Raw genomic sequence first — 20,975 nt, forward strand, 5'->3', positions numbered from 1 at the left:
TCATCTTGTTTCTTGCAGTGAGAGCTGGTCTCACTGGGGGCTGCAGTCCTCAGTGTCGCGTGCCCGATGTCGGCACGCGGGACTGCATTACCAGTAGGGCGCCCCGCGCCTACTGGATGTTCGCGTTTTCTGTTGGTCCGCGGCGATGCCTAGCATCGCCACGACGGCCACCTCCAGGGGGCATGGGAGCTGTACACTCCCGTGCAAAGTGACCGATCCTTCCGCAACGGAAGCATCGCACGTTGCCTCCCTGCTGCTGGTAACCAGCAGTTGTTGCGTTCGAGAGGTCCATTGGTTCCGGACCTCCCGTGCTCACCACCGGGCGAGGTTGCGACCTCGGCACGTTCGCATGGAGTTTAGCCTGCCGCAGGCTAAACTCTTCTTGCATGGCAAGGGTGATTGCAGCTTCGAGAGTACTCGGGTACTCTCGGAAGTGGTAGGTCTTCACGGGCCCATCTCTAAGTCCTTTCATGAACGTGACGACTTTAGTCGCCTCGTCAATCGGGTTAGTCACGATATTTGATACCAAATATCGTGCGCGCTGCGCGTAAGCATGGACGTCATGCTTACCCTGCTGAAGGTCGAGGAACTCCGCCCTCGACCGAAACTCGTTTTGCGGGGGCTCAAACGCTTGTTTGAGCTCCTCTTTGAACACCTCGTACGTGCTGAAGCACGTAGGATCGGAGAGTCGGCGTCCATACGCCCAACTCCTTGCGCGTCCGCCGAGGCAGGACATGGCGAACGCGACCTTCGACAGCGGGTCGACGATGCGTCGAGCCGCTATGGCTGTGTCGAGTTCGACAAGCCATCGGAGGAGAGGCTCGCCCTCTCTCCCCACGTAATTGCTTACGCTCAACTTTAATGGTTGAGCACGCGGTGTCGTCCCTGACGACGCCGTCACTGAGGAAGCAGCATCACGCTGCTCCTTCATGATGAATCCTAGAGCAACACCATGTTGCTCCGTCGGCGATAGCGTACGCAGCATCGTAGCCATCGCCGCTTCTCCAATGACTGTCGACAGTCGTTGGAGGGCTTCCCACTCTGGGTCAGACAGGTGGGGGCAGTCAGCGCGTGCAACATGCGTTGCAGGCGTGTTGGAGCTCTCCATGGGCACCTCCGTGCTCATGTGGTTCTCGGCTCCGCGTTCGTACACCGCGTACGAACGTCAAGCAGTCGGTCGTTGGACGGACTACAACGTGCTACCAGGTGTAGTGGGTCTAACTTGACTCACTACTTTAGCTTACACGTTGCGCAACGTGTATGAGGAAGCGTAAGTACTTAGTAATTACTTAGGTTAATTATACTTGAGTCCACAAGTATAATATAAATCAAATAAAACACCAAGTAGCTAGTTTAAGGTAAAATGAGAACTGTATTGTTTGTAAATTGATCTTCCTTCTAGAACTGCTAAAACTGTTTATCATCTATGAAAGGGTTGACAGCGGCTGGCTGTCAGAGCCCCGCCAATATGCACGTCTCTAATTGGTAGAAAGATGCTGCTTTCTAGATAACCTATCTGTTAAATTCACAAGTGGCTTGCAGCCACTTGTGCGTGTAACCCCGTTGCATTCCGCACTCACCCCTGGGAGACGCACATTCGGCGCCGAGTAGTCGAGGTCTGTCACCGAGGTCTCCGTTAGGTCGGGAAGGAACGCCAGTTCGTGAGCGTAGTCCTCTAAGTTGATTTCATTGGGCATGTGCTCCGACGAGGGTTGATCACCCCCGTCATCTGTGCCCTCTTCCGTCGCTAACGCAGTAGCTACAGACAGGTACGTCGCTTCTAAGGTATCCATCGAGTCTTCACCCGCCGATTCCTCGGCCGAGTCTTCAGACAGCCCAGGCTTACGTTGGTAATAAGTGGATTCCACTGCCTCTGGGGCCTCATTGGTAGACACGCTTAGTTCTGAGCTCACGTCGTAGCCATCGTCGCTGGGCTGGTCGAACGTGACTTCGGTCGTAACTGTCGCCGAGGTCTCGGTACTAGTGTACTCAAGCTCAGCGCGTTGGGTAGGGAGCGCCACCGGATCATCACCCATTGGTGAGCCGTCCGTGGCGAGTTGCTCCACCTCTTCGCGTCTCGCGAGTTCTCGTTCCCAAAGCTCGGTGTAGCTTAAACGGCACGCCTGGCCCGGCGAGTCATCGGGCGGCCGAGGTTTTATTCCGGCCGGGGTTGGATAACTCGGCCGATCAACCGCCGGTGGTTGCGCGGCGAGCCACTTCTGGTAGAGTTCGTACTCGCGCTGGAGCAAATCCTCGTCGTGAGATTCCTCAAATGCGGCCACCTGCCACTCTCGGTACTTGGTCGACTCTAACCGAGTGTACCCCTCATCATAAGGGAGGTCCCCAATTGGGACCCACAGAAGCAGAGGCGTGTGAGCTCGGCAAGACAACAGCCGGTCGCTCACATTGGTCACTCATACTCGAGAGACCTTGCCCCGTCTAAACGCTTTCACCGTGGGTACCAACGTCTCGGTCCGGCGTATCCACAGATCGTGGGTCTTCTCCGAGGGTTGGCGCCTCGGTGGTCGATAGTCAACCCACTCGTGACCGGGGATAAGTAAATCCTCGGCGGGTCCGCTGTTGATGTGCGGACCGAGACTTCGTTCATCGAGCATATTCTTCGTCTTGATGAGCGGGATGCTCACCTCGCCCGGCAATTTGGCAGTCGCGTGGAACATGTCCAGGCGCACACCAGCCGGAATGATAAAGTCGGTGCCGAGGACTACGTCCACACCGGCGCCATGATCCATAATCCACAATTCAAACTGGTACACTCGTTCCCAGCAGAGCGTCACTTTGACCAAGGCTCGGCGCTCTGTTGCCATCGTTCCTTTGGTAAACCCTTGTATTTCCATACAGCGGCCGTGACCCTGAATTTCACGCAGCCGCAACTTCTTTGCGGATCTCTCCGAGATCACACTCACATTCGCTCCTGTGTCCAAAAGGACTCGGGTGCGCAAATCATTACCGCGCCTCGGGCCAGAGCTCTCATTCGAGCCCTCTGGTCGAATTTCCACGCGGACCACCACCCCAGCCTCTCGCCCGGGAGTAGCTTCAGCACTCCACCGAGCTTTGGGCTGGTGCGTCCTACCGGCACTGCGCTTGAAACCCAAGCCTCTGTGCCACTTCCATCTTCATCTTCATCATTCGCATCACTCATTTCACCTCCACCGAGGTTTCCACCTCTCTCCTTTTCATTTTCCATCGGGTTCACATATTCCTTGTCATTGTTCGGCCATTTGCACTTCCCCACGAACGCGAAGACACAGTCTGCGTCGATCGCGGGTTCGGCTAACTGTGGCAGCCCGACTGGGACCAACCCAGTTTCAGTTGGCGGGCTGCCTAGTTTAAATGGCCACCGAAGACTAGGCCTTGGAGCTCGGGTGTGAGGTCTTTCTTCTCAACCTTCGTTCGAAGGAGAGAAGTGAGCGCTTGAAGAGCTTCACATTTTCCGACATCATGCACTTACTGGCATAGCTTACAGCGACGGTAGCAGTAGTGGGCCGAGTGACCGAGCCCTCCGCATGCAGCGCACGGTCCATATTGACGGGGGCGACCCTCGCGGTTATCGCGGCCGAGGTTTCGATTTCCTCGGTCGTGGTTTCGACCGAAGTCGCCACTCTTGCGCTGACGGTGGTCGGAGCGGGCATAGGTCCCGTCTGCTGCTGTACGTCTTTCATGATCGTTCGCCGCGGCTACGTGCCCACCTTCATCTTCGGAGTTATAGTCATCACTATAGTCGCCGCCACTTTGATCGTCCTCAGAGTAGAGGCTGTTGCCAGCTTCGCTATCGCTACTGCTGTACGAGTGTCGGTGTGGTGATGAACGCTCGGTCCGGCCACCCCTAGACCCTCGGACTTGGAGTTCGGTCATCATGTCGGCGAGCGAAGCCTCTGCCAGCGAGATTCGCGGCACATGGCGCGAGTCATCGCGACGGCGGTCAAAGTCTCGGTCCCGACGATCGTATCGGTCGCGACGGTAACCGTCATGCGAAGAGTCGGTGCGTCGGTCGTCGCGTCGGTAACTGTTCCGCGAAGCCTCGGGGCGTTTGACATCGCGTCGACGAGTACTCTCACGGCTTCTCGGTGGGTAAGCCGAAGTCTCGCGGGACTGTCCACGCTCTTCCAACTTCAAGATGCCATTAATCATGTCTTCCAACTCGTGAATGTCCTTCACTCGAACGTGGCAGAGCCGCCGTTCGAGCCCTCGGTCCCCACACGACTCGAGGAATCGGTGCACATGGTCTTTCGCATCGAGACCACCCTTCTCGAACTGGAGGCCAGCGTTGCGAGCATAGCCATTCAGTCGATTTAGGTAGTCGCAAATGTGCTCGGCACCATCCATCTTCGCCGAGTAGTACCTCGCCTTAGCAGACTGCTTGAATTGCGAGCAGTAGTACTTAATGAAGGCGTCGCTGAGCAACTTCCACTGACGTTTGGTTTTCCTCGGGAGTTGACGGTACCAGTGAAGCACCGTCCCGAAGGCTTAACGCAAACGCCATGCACCACTCGTTGGGCGGTGTGTGAGTGCCCTTCATCTCGTAGACGAAAGCTCGGAGCCACTGCATCGAGTTTTCACTCTTGTTGCGGGCTCCGGAAAAATGCTTGATCTGAGCGAGGGGTCGGTGGGTCGTGAGCTCAAGTTTCGGCGTCGAGCTCAAGCGCTCCATCTCGCTCACTTCCCGGACCTGGCGGATCAATTCATCACTAGGACCGTCGTGGCCGTCAACGTGGTCCAGGTAGTCATCATCATCATCATCCTCATCAGAGGAGGCCGACCGAGGGGCGAACCGTCGGCTCGTTTTCCCGTGTTGTGTACTGCGAGTGGGCTTCGACCCCTCGGTGCGCGAAATTCGTTCCGCGCGACTCGTCGACCGGGGAGTCACCATGTGCGAATCTTGGAAGTACGGCGTACCCTCGGTATGGACCGAAAACACACCATCAGTAGTCTGCCGTCTGGCCGACCTTTCTGGTTTCTTCTGAGGCGTCTGTGGGAGTGGGACTTTCGACGGGTCGTCCTCCTCCTGCTCCGCCGAGGCCTTGGTTTGGCCAGCCAGGCCGATGTCGGTGGTGCCAAAGCTCAGACGGAGCTTGCGCTTCCACTTCTGGAGCTCACGGTCAGCTATGGCAGGGGGCCAGTCACGGATTGCAGCATCCGAGGGGTGAGTTTGAGGCTCACACCCCATAGCCCGAATGAGCGAGACCGTGTCCTCGGCCACCTGAGTGGTATTGATAGAGTTTACTGGCCAGGCCAGCTCGCCCTTCAACTCCACCTAGATGGCTTGTCGGATTGGCTTGGGCGAGAATTGCTGCATCCACTCGCTTTCTTCCATCATCTGCTTGAACACTCGTCCAAGCACCTTGTTTGCAGCTGGAGTGCTGCCATTCATCGGCGGCCGGTTGCCTTGGACAACTTGAGGACCCTTCGTAACCTGCACCAGGGCTTTCGAGCCCTCGGTGCCGTCCTCGCAGTCGTCGTAGGCGTCGTCCGGCTCCGCCACTTCATCAAATTCTTCGACGAGGTTTCGCGAGAGCGAGCGGGGAACCCCGCTGTGTCCCGCGGACAACATCGCGTATTCCTGGTCGTCCGTCTCCTGCATCGCTGCAGATGACTTCTCTTCCAGGTCATCATAGTCCATCATTTCATCCTTGGCGTCGGAATCTTCATCCACCGACTCTTCGAAGCTGACCGACCGTTCGGTGATCACCGACAACCGAGACGTCAAGTCGCTAGCGACGGTTGACGAGTACTCGGTGGGTCCGCGCGTCGACTTTGCCGGCGTTGCTGCTACCGCTGACTTGGATCCGTTCGCCATCTTGTTCTTCTTGTTCTTGTTCTCTTATCTCTTCCTTCTCTCCTCAATGCTCGTTAAGGGGCAATACCTACACAGACCGTAACAACAAACACTCGGTCACACCAGTCCCGGGTCGCGGCACCAGTTGTCGTGTAGGAATTCACGATTTTACGAGTCCTCGTCCCTCAGCTTCGACAAATGGGACGAGTCCTACCAACAACACACGCTCCCCTCGAAAGGTCGGCGAAGATTGTTGGGATTAAACCTGAAGACCAGGTCCGATCCCTTACACCGGGCTGGAAATATGCCTTGTGTTGAAGTATCGGTCAGGTAGGTAGAGCCCACACACAGGCACCGCCAGCCACGAGCAACGGCTGGGGTGCGTAAATATAAACGCTTTCGCGCTAAACCCACTGTGGTCCCTCAGAAAGGAAGGGTACCGGGCCGGTCAAGGCCTTTGACAGGGGCGCCGAGGTGAAACCTCGGCCAAAGAGTCAAATACACTGGGGGCCACGCCACGCACCCAGGACGACATACAAACGTACAGGGAGGACTCTCTACCTCCCAACACTCGGCCACTATCCACTCTTGGCCTTACCAGGGCGAACTCTCGGTCAATGTACCTTAAGCTCACCGGCAGACATACCCCGCGTCGGCCGAGCGTATCCAGACCCTACAGCTAAGCTAGCTAGACTTACCGTAGACGGACTTGGCCCTGATGGCTTGGGGAGAATATTCTGCTCTGATTTAATAGTTAGAGGCGGTGAGGCCTCGACTATAACTAATCCCTAATGTCTATACAAATATCTAATATGGACCGAGCCTTCGGTCTAATCCTACAACCGGACGAGCCTTCGTCTTAAGTCCGGATTCCTAATAGGAGGCAAAAGGTGTATCCACTATGACTATCTGGAGAGCTCGGCGAGAATTTATTAGGGCCCGCCGAGCCTCGCAGTCACCAACTAGCTCTCTGTCACTCTGATGCGGTGAATGTGAGTAGCCAATAGGAGACCTCGGTCGTCTACTCTCAAACTCTCGACGCCGTTAGACCTCGGTCCGGTGGCTCCACTCCGCAGTCAAAACCCAATCTCACAGCAGTAAGGAAATAGGAGGTCGAAACATGCTGAGGTTGATGTCTCCATGCTACCTGCGTGGAAATCAAGGGCAGAGTCCTGTTGGAGTCGAGCCACATGTTCTTTCCGCTCTGTATAGACAGTTTTGGCCTCTTGATAAGTGTTATGGGCACTGGGCGACGGATTATCGACGTAGTTTTCCATGCTGTGTTCGAAGCATTTTTCCGCTGCTCGAAGGCCTTGATTTTCTTGGATCGCCATTACTGCTTGCAGGGATTTTAACTGGTTTGCCATTCGGCGTGTCCACCCTTCCCATACTAATCCAGGGTTATTGGCGTTAAGTATGTCTGGAAGGAGGAGGATTGTCCAATCTTCCATTTCTTCAGCTGAATCAAATCCAGGAAAATCGTTATGGATTATGGTAGCAACTCCACCACTTCTAGAGAACTGAGTGGTTGTATGCACGGCTTTTCGGTCTGATATAAAATATTTGTAGTCGAAAGTGGCTTGCAGAAGGAATTGAAATTTGTTGGCATGATGAACATCTCTAAACTTTGTCTCTTGTAAGAAGGTCACGTGGTAGTTGGAAATCGTCTTGCCAATCAGTTTGTACCCATTTTTCTTGACTCCGTTAGTATTTACGGTCAAGATGGATACGTTTTCCCAGAGCGAGCCCTTAACAGTCAATGTGCAGTGGGCCTGCTGCTAGCAACATGTTGCCATTCTGCGCCTGCATTTGTAGCTTCGCTTTTTCCTCTGCTAGCCATTCCTGGTTGTCCCTCCGGTGGATGGGTGTGACCAGGATTAGGTGTGTCCCCCCAGAGCTTGTCAGTCGATCTAGAATGATCCGTCCGCACTCAGTGCGAAGGATAGCCATTAGTACATTCCGATGTAGTAGTCGGGTGTCTGAGGTCTGGATCCATGGCACATGGGTCGTGGCTAACGTTTGGATCCAGAAGTCGTTTTTGAAGATCTCATGGGCTGCGGCATACAACAGCAGTTCAAACAGCGCCAGTGCTAGAGAGATATCGTATAGCTTCGACTCGTACTTCATGTTCACCAGCATTTTTCCGGTTCTTTTGAATAACGCCATACGGGATGTCGGGGCAGCTAGGCCAGTCAGTTTTTTTTCCATTTTGTAGTGAATTTGTTGCCGTTGGTCACTGAGCCGTGTACACAGCGGAACCACAGGTGCACACGCGTGAGTTCTTCAATCAGCTCTGATTTTTCGCGCATCCACCGTGAGACTTTCAGCAAGAAAGCTAGACGGTTTTTGCTAATCTCTTTCATCACATTTTCGCAGCTCGTTTCGCTCGAGAAAACCTTCGTTTCCTCTGCTAATGCCTGCTGAAGGGTTTGTTTTCTTGTTCGAAAACGAGTTTTGATTTGACGATGTTTTCCGCCATCTCCGGAATCAATTCTCTGACTGTAATAGGGTTCGTCGATAGTTTCACCTTGTTTTTGTTTTTTTTTTCGTGGTAGTACGCGTACTCATTGCTGTTAGTGCTCTGTTCCGACGGGTTGATGCGGGTTACTACGATTTGGTAGCCCGAATCCCCATTTTCGTGGGGGTTCGACACACAACATTCAAACTCCGGGACTAGTTCATCGAGGTGACTCCAGAAGTTGGGTGAGTTCCAGGATTGTCACGACGTCGTTGGTGGTGGACCACTTCGTCGGCTCTGTAGTCTCTTGGGCGGATGTGCGAATGTATCGCTTGGGAGTTCGGTTGTCGGAGATGAAGGGTCTGATATGTCCGAATCTGCGCCAATGTCTAGGGACAGATCGAGTTCGATGTCATCGTACTCAGCGCCATGCGAGACCGGGCTTAGGACTGTGCCCGGGTTTTCCGCGCTCTCCATGGTAATATCGATACCGATCGGGGGTGGCATTGCGTAACTGGCAATGTCTCCCTCGCGTGATCGTTTTTCTCCTGATTGTTTGGACGTTTTGTTGCGAGGTTTCTCAATGTTCGACACTTTCTGCCGGTATTCCCCGAACGGCAGTTTGCTCAGGTCGAGACAGTTGGAAGCCATTTTCCTTGGCTGCAGGTGGTAGTACTGAGGAGGCACGTCTTTGCCTTTGACCGCGTATAGGACACCGTCCATTAAAATCTGTGCGCATACCGAGCCGTTGACCAGTAGGCTCGGCGGGCAGGTTGGGCTTGCAAGAAAGATACGTAAAAAAATCCCTGAAGACACTCGTGTTTCCCGGCTGATGAATGTTGCGTTGTAGTAGATTGGCTTGCAGTCCATTAGTACCAACGCCTGAAACACCTTTCTAGCAGTGGCTTGGCTGCGAACGCCCATGATATCGATGAAGTAGTTGTCTGAGAGTGGATCACAAGTCTCAAACTCCAGCCTTTTTCCGAGGAACACACAACGTTGTTCCTCAAGTTTCTGTTTTGTTTCTTTGGAGTCTGCCTGGAACATCAGTCGGTTTCGAGGTAGCTTGTGCACATGCACGATGGCGTGTTTGTCCAGTAAGTCTCGAATGATTGGGTTATCATCGATCAGCTTCAGATTGGCGATAATCTTCGGGCGTGGCAAATTTTGGAGGTTTCCACCAAAGCTTGCTTGAACGCTGAATGGAGCATCTCGAACGGGAGTAGGTTGCGCGTTTTCGACAAGGCGAAGAAGTTGTTCAGGATCTTGGACACCTTTGTTGTACGCTTCGCGTACTAACTCCAGACTATCTTCGTCCGCCATTATGCTGCCCGGTTGGTCTTCATGTTGGCCACTATTGTCCTCGCGGAACTCCTGACTTCCATTCAGGAGGTCCCCAATAGTGACTCCACTTTTAGGGGTCCGTTACGTTGCGGTGTTGAACTGTGCACTGGGGCGTCGCCACTAGCAGGCACGGGAGCGGGTACGCCGGCTTCAGGTTGGTTGTTTCCCTGCGAGCTTGGTTCGCGGTGGGTCGCTTCGTTGGGCGACAGCGTGAGCGAGAGGTGGACCACCAGCATGATTTTGTGCCACTTGCTGTACGGCGGTGACAGACATGGTTATGTTGGGGAGAAGGCTTGAAGGGTCGTTGGTTTCCCAAGTTACTCGAAGGCGGCAAATTGAGAAGTGACATGGCATCCCTACGATTCTCGCCTAGTAAAAATTTCCTTCGTATAGTGCAAAATTCACAAGTGGGGTTTCGTTTTCACTGACTGACTAAAATAACGTTTCCTCAGTCCACTGGTAAAGTGTAGTTCAGAGTGTTAATGACATAGTTGGTGATAATCCGAGAATGAGTACTCGATTAAAAGTGTCCTTCTCGATTTGACCTGTGTTCTGTGTGTTGGCGATAAGCCTACGGCCATGCTATGACGAGGCAAATTATTCAGCACTGACCAATAAAATGCCAAAAGAGGATGTAATCACAGAGTATGAACTTCTCCTCGTTGCCACCGACATCTGATCCGGCGAGGCTAGCGTTCTCGCCGCGTAGTCCGTGCTCGACGGAGAGAGCAGCACCAACAACGGAATCTGTGACAGCAAGTCCAGCTGAAAACACGATCGCGCACGTGAGAAGGAACTTCGGCATCTGTAGTGAGTCGGGCGCGGTAAATATCGAAATGACGAGGTACGTCGACAGAACGGTGGGAACCTTGCGTTCAATGAGGTGGTGCTACTGAATTGACCGTGGGTCACGACGCTGGTGAAGGTGGAGGTTTCGATCTGGGTTTCGATCTGGGTTTCGACAGACAGTTTTATCGTTTTGGGTGGATGAACAACCTTCTACTACAGGTTCCTGACATCATCCCATTGATGTGGTGCGCAGACAACCGGTGTTGTCGTACAAACTAGATGACATTCCATTCCTTTTGTATGTTGTACTATTCGATAACCTTAGTGAAACAGATCGTCAACAAGAGTTGCAAATTGTGCTGTCCTCCTTCAACTATTTCCGCTCTACCCTGCTCAGCAATGAGCTCTCAGCAGTGCCGTAATTCATCTGTAGCGCAGCAACGGGGGGGGGGGGGGGGCTGTGATAGTCATCAAAACGTCGTTCGACTGGTATTCGATGCACATTTATCGGATGCATGCAAGCTGAAATGAAAAGGATTTTCCTGCGCGATAGCTATCTATCTCAGTTACTGCCACTACGCTACCGAGCCTGCCTGTTGCCCCACCATCCCGCGGTAGATGCCGCCCGGCAACCGTATCAGCTCCTCGTGGCTGCCTAGCTCCACAATGACGCCGTCACGCGTCACCGCAATCACGTCCGCCTTCCGGATCGTCGACAACCGGTGCGCCACCACAATGGTCGTTCGCCGCTTCTGCGCCATCAGCGCGTCCAGCGACGCCTGCACGATGTGCTCACTCTCGTTGTCCAGCGCACTCGTCGCCTCGTCCAGCAGCAGCACGTCTGGGTCGCGCAGGATGGCCCTCGCAATGGCGATGCGCTGCTTCTGACCGCCCGACACCTGCGCGCCGCGGTCGCCCACCTCCGTGTCGAACCCCTGCGGGAAGTTGCAGATGAAGTCGAAGGCGTTGGCACTCTTTGCCGCCGCCTCCACCTCCGCGCGACTCGTGCCCGGCTTACCCAGAGCGATGTTCTCCGCGATCGTCCCCGAAAACAGCACCGGCTCCTGGCTCACCAGCGAGATGCGGTCGCGCAGCCACGGCAAGCTTAGGCTGCGCACATCGTGGCCGTCCAGCGTCACCACTCCCGACGACGGGTCGTAGAACCGCTCCAGCAGCGCGATCGCTGTGCTCTTGCCGCTGCCGCTCGCACCCACCAAAGCTACAGTCTGACCGCGTCGGACGGACAAGTCGTAGCCCTGGTAGATGGCGGCGTGCGGGCGCGACGGGTACGCAAAGGTGAGCTTCTTGAAATCGATGTCGCCCTGGATGCTGGGTAGCACAGTTCCTGCGGTCGAGGTGGCGTCAATCTCCGGCACGCGGTCGATGATCTTGAAGACGTTGGCGGCAGCTTGCTTCGCCTTCTCTCCGTCCACGGATCCCTGGGAGGCCATGCTGATGCTGAAGGACCCCGTCATGAAAATCATGATGATCGTGAACAGGTCGTAGAAGTTGACCGTGCCCTTGGTGACCCAGTAGCCTCCGACGTAGAAGATGAGGGCGAGCGAGAGGAACAGCACGCCCTGCGATAGACCGAATGCGACGCCGCCCGAGATGCCCGCCCTCTTGTCTTGCTCGTTGGAGGCGTCCAGGAAGGCCGTGTACTGAGCAATCAGAGACTTCTCCATGCCGAATGACGCGACAGTGCGGATCGCGTCGATGGCTTCAGAGAGCAAGGATCCCGCAGCGGCGTCGGGGTTGTTGCTGGTCTTGGCATTCACCTGTCCGCGCATGTTCTTGATGCGCATGAAGTTGCAGCCCACCAGCAGTGGAACGATGACTGTCATGACGAGGGTCATCTGCCAGCTGTAGATGAACGAAAGTGCAAGGATAATGGCAGTTGTTGCCACGCCCACCACGGCACGACTGAGGTTCTCGGATGTCATCGAGTGCAGCACGGCGGAGTCGCTGGCCAGACGGGATACGAGGGCACCGGACGAGTTCTCTGCGAGGTCGAACCAGCCCACTTCCTGGTGCAGCATGGCGCCGTAGGTCGCCACGCTGATACGAGCCACGAGTCGGTTCGAAGCCACTCCAAACCCGTAATTCATCAAAGTGATAGCCGCGCAGCACACGACCGCAAGGATGCCGAGGTACAACGAGTAGTAGCGCATGTCGTGCAGCATCTCGTGCTTTGACTTGTACGTCTCGGAGTACAGCTTGATGGACACACCGATGAGCAGACCGTTTACGGGATAGACCGCTCCATAGACCGTTGCGCCAAGACCACCAAGCGCCATGAACTTCCATTCAGGAAACGCCATCCTCCAGACTCGACCCGTACCAACCTTGTAAACTGGTTCGTCTAGCTCAGACTCACTGGTTTCCGTTTCCGCAGCCGCCACAACAATCTCAGCGACCTTGCTGGTCGATTCCTTCGCCTGCGTGTTTGTGCGAGCACCCGCACTCGCGTCCGATGCAGTCGTTTCATCGCTCGCATTGACGTCGTCATGTTTTGCAGCTGCTTGCGACTGGGCCTCCAGCAGAAGCCGGTAGTGGCCATTCGGGATACGCAGCAGCTCCTCGTGAGACCCAAGCTCCACAATGTGTCCGCCACTGTGCACCGCGATACGATCCGCATCCCGAATCGTTGACAGGCGGTGCGCCACAATGATCGTCGTGCGGTTCGACCCCGCCACCAACCGATCCAGAGAAGCCTGGACGATCCGCTCGCTCTCCGTGTGGAGTGCGCTCGTCGCCTCGTCCAGCAACAGGATCGTCGGGTTCTTGATGATCGCGCGCGCGATGGCAATACGCTGCTTCTGGCCTCCCGATAGCTGTGCGCCGCGCTCGCCCACTTCTGTGGCAAAACCCTCGGGGAACTCCATGATGAAGTTGAAGGCGTTGGCCATCTTGGCGGCCTCCACGACCTCGCTGTCCGACGCAGCAGGTCGGCCGTGGCGGATGTTCTCCATGATGGACGTCGCAAAGAGCACAGGTTCTTGACCCACCAACCCAATCTGTTGGCGCAGCCACTTCACGTTCAGCGATCGGACGTCCTCTCCGTCAATCTTCACGGAGCCGTCGAGCGGGTCGTAGAAGCGCTCGAGCAGCGAGATCACCGTGCTCTTGCCGCTGCCGCTCGGGCCGACCAGCGCCACCGTCTCGCCAGCCTTGATCCGTAGCGAGTATCCTCGGCACACCTCCACCTCGGGGCGAGAAGGGTACGCAAACCGCACATTATCGATGTCGATGTTTCCGGAGACGGTTTGGAGCTTCTTGCCTTGGTCGTCGTTGGTGGGCTCGATCAATGACGGCCGCTTGATCAACGCAAACACGTCGTATGCAGCAGCGCAAGCTGAGTACACCGCTTGGAGACTGGGACCCGCTTGACTGATTGCCAGGGTGCCCTTGGTGGCCGAGAAGAAGACTGTCATGATGCGCCCAGCGTCGTAGCAGGTGGCACCGCTGCACGTGTTACCGTCGAGCTTATCGCGGGCGACAAACACGGCACCCAGGAAAAAGCCGAGCGCGTACATGAGGAACTGCACCATATTCATGAGCCCGGTGCCCCAGCCAGCAGCAAACTCCTTCTTGATCCCGGCCAGCGTTGCTCCCTCCAGCGCGTGACTGTACTTATCGATAAAGTGCTGCACCGAGTTGAACAAGTGCACGGTGCGGATGTTGCTGAGCGACTCCTGTGCCACTGCTCCGGCCTGCGCGTACGAGTGGATGCTGCGGTTGCTGACGGCGGCGATAACCTTCTTGGCCAGCATGCCGCTGACGGTGACAAAGGGCACCACCGCCATCAATATCAGCGTGAGCTCCCATCCCTTGACCATAGCGATGGCGATGCCCGATACGATGGTGGACGTGAAGTGCAGCAGGTCGCTCATCTTGGCGCCCATGCCGTCCTGGATCGTGATTGTAGCGTCAGCGACGCGGGATGACAGCTGCATTGGGTCGTTCACGTCGAACCAGCCGATCTCCTTGGTCACGATGGCGTTGACGTAGAGGCTGCGGATGCGCTTGGACTGGCGCGAGGCCGTGAGGGACCAATAGTACACCTGCAGGTAGGCAGCAATGAAGGCGACGATGCCCACGACCATGAAGTTGATCGAGGCCGTGTGGACGCTGGACATGCTGAGCGTCGGCGTGTCCCCTTCGTGGGTCTCGCCGAACTCGTTGATGATGTCTCCGTACAGAAGGACCAGTACGGGACGCAGGACACCAGCGCCAAAAGCTCCGAGCGTACCCAAGAGCATTAGTAACTTATCGGTCGTGTCTGCGAAGGAGAATAGCTCCAGCAAGGACACTTGTTTGGTCTTTGCCGTGCCTTTGTCGGGCGATGCCTCTATTTCTACGACCTCAGCATCGGAGCGCGACTGCTCCGACCGAGGGGTATGCACTACCACATACGTGTGCGGCTCAGGGCTGGAGGGCGGGCCCATGCTCTTCTCTATGTCTGCCGAGAGAGGTTCGCAATGCGTGGGGGGCGCTGGGCAGATTGTCGAATGAGCTCTGGGCACAACGCGTTGAGCTCGGCGGCGCGGAAAAAATACAAATGCGACGACGCAGTGATGTGGGTCATCATGACCCCGAGCCCTACGCGCGTGATACCAAGCGTGTGCAATCTCGAGCCCTTGACCTACACGCGTGATACTAGTAATAGTCACTGCCGAGCGTGTGAAATCTCGAGCCCGTGGCCAACACGCGTGATCACGGTCCAGCCAATCGTGGGCTGACGCTGTTTCGCTAGCTATGGTTTACAAGGTCGTTTTCCACGCGAAGTGAGTGCAGTGTTGAAGCAAAGCGGAATGAGCAAGCGGACGAAGCTGGGGAAAAGATGTTTTGAAGCAGAATGAAGACATTACGACCAAGACCTCAAATTGAAGACCCAACATCTAGTTGTGCAGAAAATGGGTAGGTGGGCTGGCCAATGCCGATCCTGGACCAGGAATCTTGGCCCCCCCTTCCTGTCGTGGTTCATTTGGAGTTACGTCGACGCGGGAATCAAGCCCTCACGACCGCGCCGCCGTACAAGTGCTGTAGGCGTTTCACCAGCGTTGCGTCCAGCACCACGCCTGCCATATCGGCGTTGTTGTAGGAATTCAATCCACCCACCATCCCTGATAGGGGTTGCCACTCGGCACCTTGCCTCTCAAGCAAGGCAAGGCATCTTCATGCCTTTGACCTTAACCAAATGAACCACATTGACCCCTAATCTGATTGAATGCTGCAAATAGGCCTGATAACGTTTTGCGAGACTGACAACTGGCAGGTAACGTTTCCCGTAGTTTCGGTTTATGCTCAAACTTACAACAAACGAGCCCTAAACTAACACCGTTTGACCTGTTCCTATCCCTTCCTATGAAAGAAGATGAAATTCTTAGCAGAGATTTCTCCTGGTTTCTCGTAAAATCAGATAATGGTTGCGATTGTCTTTACGTGTTCGTAGTACCGGCACCAGAACTGCTTGGCCCTCTCATCGCGGAGAACCGGTACCAGAGCGCTCATAGCGGAGAACCGGCGCCAGAGCTGCTTGGACCGCCCAGCAGCAGAGCCGCTTGGCCCGCTCGTCGCGGATCACCGTCACTTGACCCTAACGAAACACTACTTCGAAGTAGTTAGTACACCCAAAGTGCACAAAACTTGGCTAAACAGCACTAGTCAAATCGCGCATCGCAGAAATATATGGGATAAAGTATCGAGATAGTTTACGGTCAGTTTGGCGCAGTTTTGGCCGTGCACAAACAGAACTAAGAACGTTTCTGTTTCAGTCAGTTTGCGACAGTTTTGAGCAAAACGTATACAGGCCTAGTTTGCAATGCTCCAGACTGGGGGGAGCATGTAACGAGGCTGGAGCTCCAGACTGTTCCAGCCTAGCTCCACACGTACAGAGAGAGTCAGGTCAGCGCGCTAGGGTATACGCTCCGGTTATTAAAAGTAGTTTTGGAAGTGGAGAGCATGAGCTGGCTTGAAAAGCAAGCGGAAACTAGCAGCTTCACAGCTGCCCAAAATGTTTCAAATATTCTACTCCGAAGTGCACCGCTGGATAACTCTGTTGATGCTTGAGGTTATCCGTGAAGGATTCATTAGGACGACATGAAACATGCTACGTGGCGGATTCATTTTTCATACATCTCGCGCCGACAATTAACAGATAATAACTCAACAACCCAAAGGATGCATTGAAATTTGCGACAAGAGAAAGCTAAGAGCACATGTACATGCATCGATCTTTCATCCTTTCTAACCCTTGTGCAGTACAAGGATGAAGGTAGGTAAGTACCTTGTCAAGCCACGGCTTGTGCCTGATGAACATGAATGCGCGAAGGCAACGTGTAGTTGGGAGTACACCCTCTACGATGCATTACCATTTACCTTCCTCTCCATCGTTCTTCTTCTGGTCGTTCTCATCTGGAACGCCACTCATGCATGCCGTCCGAGTTCTGTAGGTCAGGGCCGTACGTTGTGAGCAGCACGTAGAAGCGCTCTCCTAACATCTCGAGCTCATCTCCCTGAAAGGAGACTGCGCTTCCACGCTGAGGCTCCACGGCCTCACGGACGTGAGGCGCCGTCGAAATCGCAGTCCACCTACTTAGAGTCATGGCAGTTCCGTCACGCGCACTCCCCCGTCAAGAATTCAGCCCATACCTCGGAGGAGGGAACCTTCTTCCTCCGTCATGCCGCCAAATCAGGCCGTGTCTTCGTGCAGCTCGTAGAAGTCTTGAGCTCCTCATCCTGAAGATCGACCAGCACCCCGGGGACGTCTGCCGAAAGCGTCCGCGTGTGTCCACGCGTTCACGAGGTGACACCGTATATGCAGACCTAGCCACACATGGGCATTATCATCGCTATGTCATGGAAGCTGGAGCGGTCATTACCTGCTTCACGGCCAGGTACAATTCCCATCCATGTCGCCGCAGTCGGAGAGTGCAGCGCCGTTACTCGTGCATCGCCTTTGGGTCGCTCTTCTTCAGTCTCATTAAAATGAATCTCGTTGCGAAATCTCCATGTTCCATTGAACACGATTGCTGTGTGGATCCTCCGCAGCAGCAAAATCGTTTTTTGCTGGTGTTTCCAACTAGTTGTCCCATGCTTGCGGAAAAAGCAACAACCGCCACCTTAATTCTGCATTAAACGCCTTGCTCTATGGTAACTAAAAGATCTCCACGTATTTGTTAATGCCGGACACGAGAGGAAACAATGCTCGTAAGTTTCGATTGTCATACATGAATGTCGAACGCATTGTTGAACCGTAGGGTTAAGCGACCGAAGAAAATTCAATCTTGATCCAACGATAGGGTCTCCGAAAAATAATCCTAGCAAAACATTGGGCACCACTGGGACCGTACACCTTCGTAGCGCTCGCAACGATGCGCATGGCACAGTGCACATTTCCAGGTCAAGTTCACAAGAACAAAGGCTAAATTTGCGAACATAACAAAGTATATTGTGAGTCCCACATAAAATACGAGTTCAAGTGCACAATAAATCATGAACGCTCTTGTAGAAATGATCTTGTACTACTAGAATTGTTTTGGTGGGATAGCACTACAGCGCTGCCCTTGCGCGCAAAAGCATCCGAGCTGGGCTCTCGATCCTAGCAATCACTATGCTCGCTACATGAAATAATCAGGGGTACGATCTTTACGAGGCATGCCACGCGCTTCAAGTGGAGCGGCCTCGAAAATATTGAAACGTGGCACCAGGTTTTCGCCCAGCTCGAGAATTGCAGCGACATTACCACAGCGGTAGCAATAATTAGGCGCCGACCAGACTGTCACCATCTTGTTGTCGAACATGGATTTGAATCCCTCCATTACCAACTGGTGTGCTCTGCAGATCATCTGAAGGCCGCTCGAATGGTTGTGTTTAGGTTGCGCTTCGCTGTCTGATCGACTGGATCTGTTGTATTTTCCTCATCTGTTCGACGATCGAAGATTTACTCGACACAAATGATGACTTCAATGTGATGTACCGCTGGACCGGACTGCGCATATTCAAGTATGCACCCTGTAGGTGCAATGGGTAACAGTCTATTTGTATGAATAGCTAGATTCCTACATGTCCTGGCAGTGCTGAAGGTTTTCTCGCTTCCTTAGCAGGCTCCAAACAAAAATGAATCATTCTCACATTTACTCTCAAGTCCACAAGTCTGTGGTGTAGCGGAATCAGCAAAATTTGCGAGATTGCTAGATCCAACTTCGCAACAGCGCCCGGACACCGACTAACGGAGGGGGTACTCCGATGATCCGTGATCAGTGCTGAACTCCTCACCTTGTGTACCCGTCGGTAGGGCTGGATCTTGCTCCTCTGGTAACTTCTGAAGAGTCCAAGTGTTGAAGTAGGAACGTCTTGGCGAGACGCGGGGATCCGGTGGAGCAGCGCGGAAATCTTCACTCTGCTCGCGGTTCTTGGTCCAGATCAAGTGATTCCCGACTTGGATCTGGCGGCCTGGATGTGGATCCCGCCGAGTGGTTGCCTTGTGGTGTGTTGTAGACCCTTGTTACGACTTGGTAGGTCGCCCTTTGTCGTACTTGCCGCTTCCTATAGCGGGATCAGGGTAGTTGAGAATCAAGGATCACCCCGCCAAGTAGTTAACTCCGGGTGATCTGGGATCTGCACTGTAGGGAGTTCACTAGGAAGGTTGATCTGGCCAATATATTATCCAGATTATTCAACCAACACTAGATCTGCTACCCAGTACCTTGCTGCTTCTTGGTGGGCCAATGTCGATCCCGAGTCCAGGCGAAGGCGAAGGCACTTGCGTTGTCCAAGGCAAATTTGACTCTTTGGGGTGTGAGGGCCGCTTGCTGGCGCTTGGTAGTCGTGGGGTGCGTGTGGAGCCAAATTCGATATCCACAGCGTACGTCGAGCGGGGCCAATATGCGTTTCCCCGCCGCGAGTAGACCACTTGAGCACTTCCAGGCAAATTCGACTCTGATTTATGGTTATGTCCAATCCTATCCCAAAATCCTATCACCCAATCCGAACTATCTTCCCATCGATACCTGCCGGCTCTACGGACCACCTCTACCTTCACTGCATCGTCGCTTGTTCCCTCCGTTGAGCTGTAGCCGCCAGATCACCAGATCACCAGATCCGCCAGATCCCCAGATCACCAGATCCACAGATCCAGATCCACCTGATTCCCAGATCCGGATCTGATTCTCAGATCCAGATCCGCTGATCTCCGAAGTGCCTTGATCTGGGTCGGTCTGCGTTGATCTGGGGTCCCTGTGCTGTTGCGACCTCCTTTCCTCACTTTCCTCGTCTTAGCCGTCTACCAGAGGCTTGGATCCGCCCTGGCGTACGGGATCCGGATCCAGATCCACATGGGTACATGAGATCTGGATCCACCTCTCCCAATTCCGCTTGATCCACGCTGATCCTCGCTGATCTTGAGTCCTTTGGTCGTCGCAAACTCCTTTCTCCACTTCACTTGCCATTGCCACCTCTCAGAGGCCCAGATCCGTATGGGTGCATGTGATCTGGATCTGGATCCACATGGGTACATGTGATCCGGATCCCACCGTCCCTGATCTGGGTTAACTTGTCTTGATCTGGGGTCCTTCGGCTGGCGTAAGCTCCATCCACTGCTTAGCGTATCCTAGTCATCCCTCAGAAGCTCAGATCCGCCTGGATACAGGTGGCCCGGGTCTGGATCCACATGGGTACATGTGATTTGGATCCAACCACTTCCGATAGTGCGGATCTGGCCCTCTGCCGTATGTAGACGTCTTCTGTGTCATCTCGTAGTATTTCCAGTAGTCTCCCTTTGACGCCACACACATCTGATAGCCTCGATCCACCCGCATCACCAGATCCCTCGATCTGGCTTCTCGGGTGTCACTTCCGCGGTATAGTGACTCCGTAAGGATCCATCTTTTTGCCGATTGCTCCCAATCACCCCTTTCCCGGAATTCGCTTCTCCACAAGTCTCCTCCACTCTCCACCCTCAACTACTTCCTCTACTCTACCAAGCTCACCAACCTTCGCCTCTCCTCACTCCGGCAAGTTGCACTCGGCCGGCTGAGCCCCGAGTGGAGTGCAACAATTGGTAGCACTTGCTTCCGTCCGAGGTGGATTGGGAGAACTTCCGTCGACGAACAAGAACCGGTGACCGGGTGTGAGCCGCCGCCCACCTGTGTGAAGAAAGAGTAGGCCGCCACACCTACCAGCAAGCAGTATGGAGCAGAGCGCCCCTGCTTGGGATACAATGACTGCAATCGCCCGTGTCGCAGAGACGATGGCATCGCAGCAAGAAGAGCTGCGTAATCTCGTGCATACCCTGTCGAATAACCCGTCCAAGGAGCGCCGAGTGGAGGGCATGTCCATGCCGACGTTCTCCGGCAAGAAGGGCGATTCTCTGGACCTCTTCCTGGATCGGGTCCTCATGTACCTGGAAGCAAAGAATATTGACTACCATGCTTCCCATAATCAACAACGAGTCGTGGCCTCCCACCTCAAGGAGCCCGCTGCGTCTTGGTACTACGCGTCGAAGTCGTCAGTGACTACGATGGACACGCTGGCCGAAGGCCTTCGTCGTGAATTCGTGCCTATCGACTTACAAGAACGTCTCCGCAG

The 20,975-nt window shown here is 54.5% G+C and overlaps 1 protein-coding gene across 1 annotated transcript; it reads right to left on the reverse strand.

The window, feature by feature from the left end:
- Positions 1-10,960: 10,960 nt before the first annotated feature.
- On the reverse strand, positions 10,961-14,833 carry IUM83_06759 (ABC transporter B family member 11; the record flags this gene model as incomplete). Its single annotated transcript, XM_067930990.1, has 1 exon — positions 10,961-14,833. The coding sequence occupies one exon, from the start codon at positions 14,831-14,833 to the stop codon at positions 10,961-10,963; it is 3,873 nt and encodes a 1,290-aa protein (XP_067787035.1).
- Positions 14,834-20,975: the final 6,142 nt, after the last annotated feature.

The sequence above is a fragment of the Phytophthora cinnamomi genome, assembly GCF_018691715.1.
Source record: "Phytophthora cinnamomi strain GKB4 chromosome Unknown Contig62, whole genome shotgun sequence".
Classification (NCBI taxonomy): Eukaryota; Oomycota; class Peronosporomycetes; order Peronosporales; family Peronosporaceae; genus Phytophthora; species Phytophthora cinnamomi.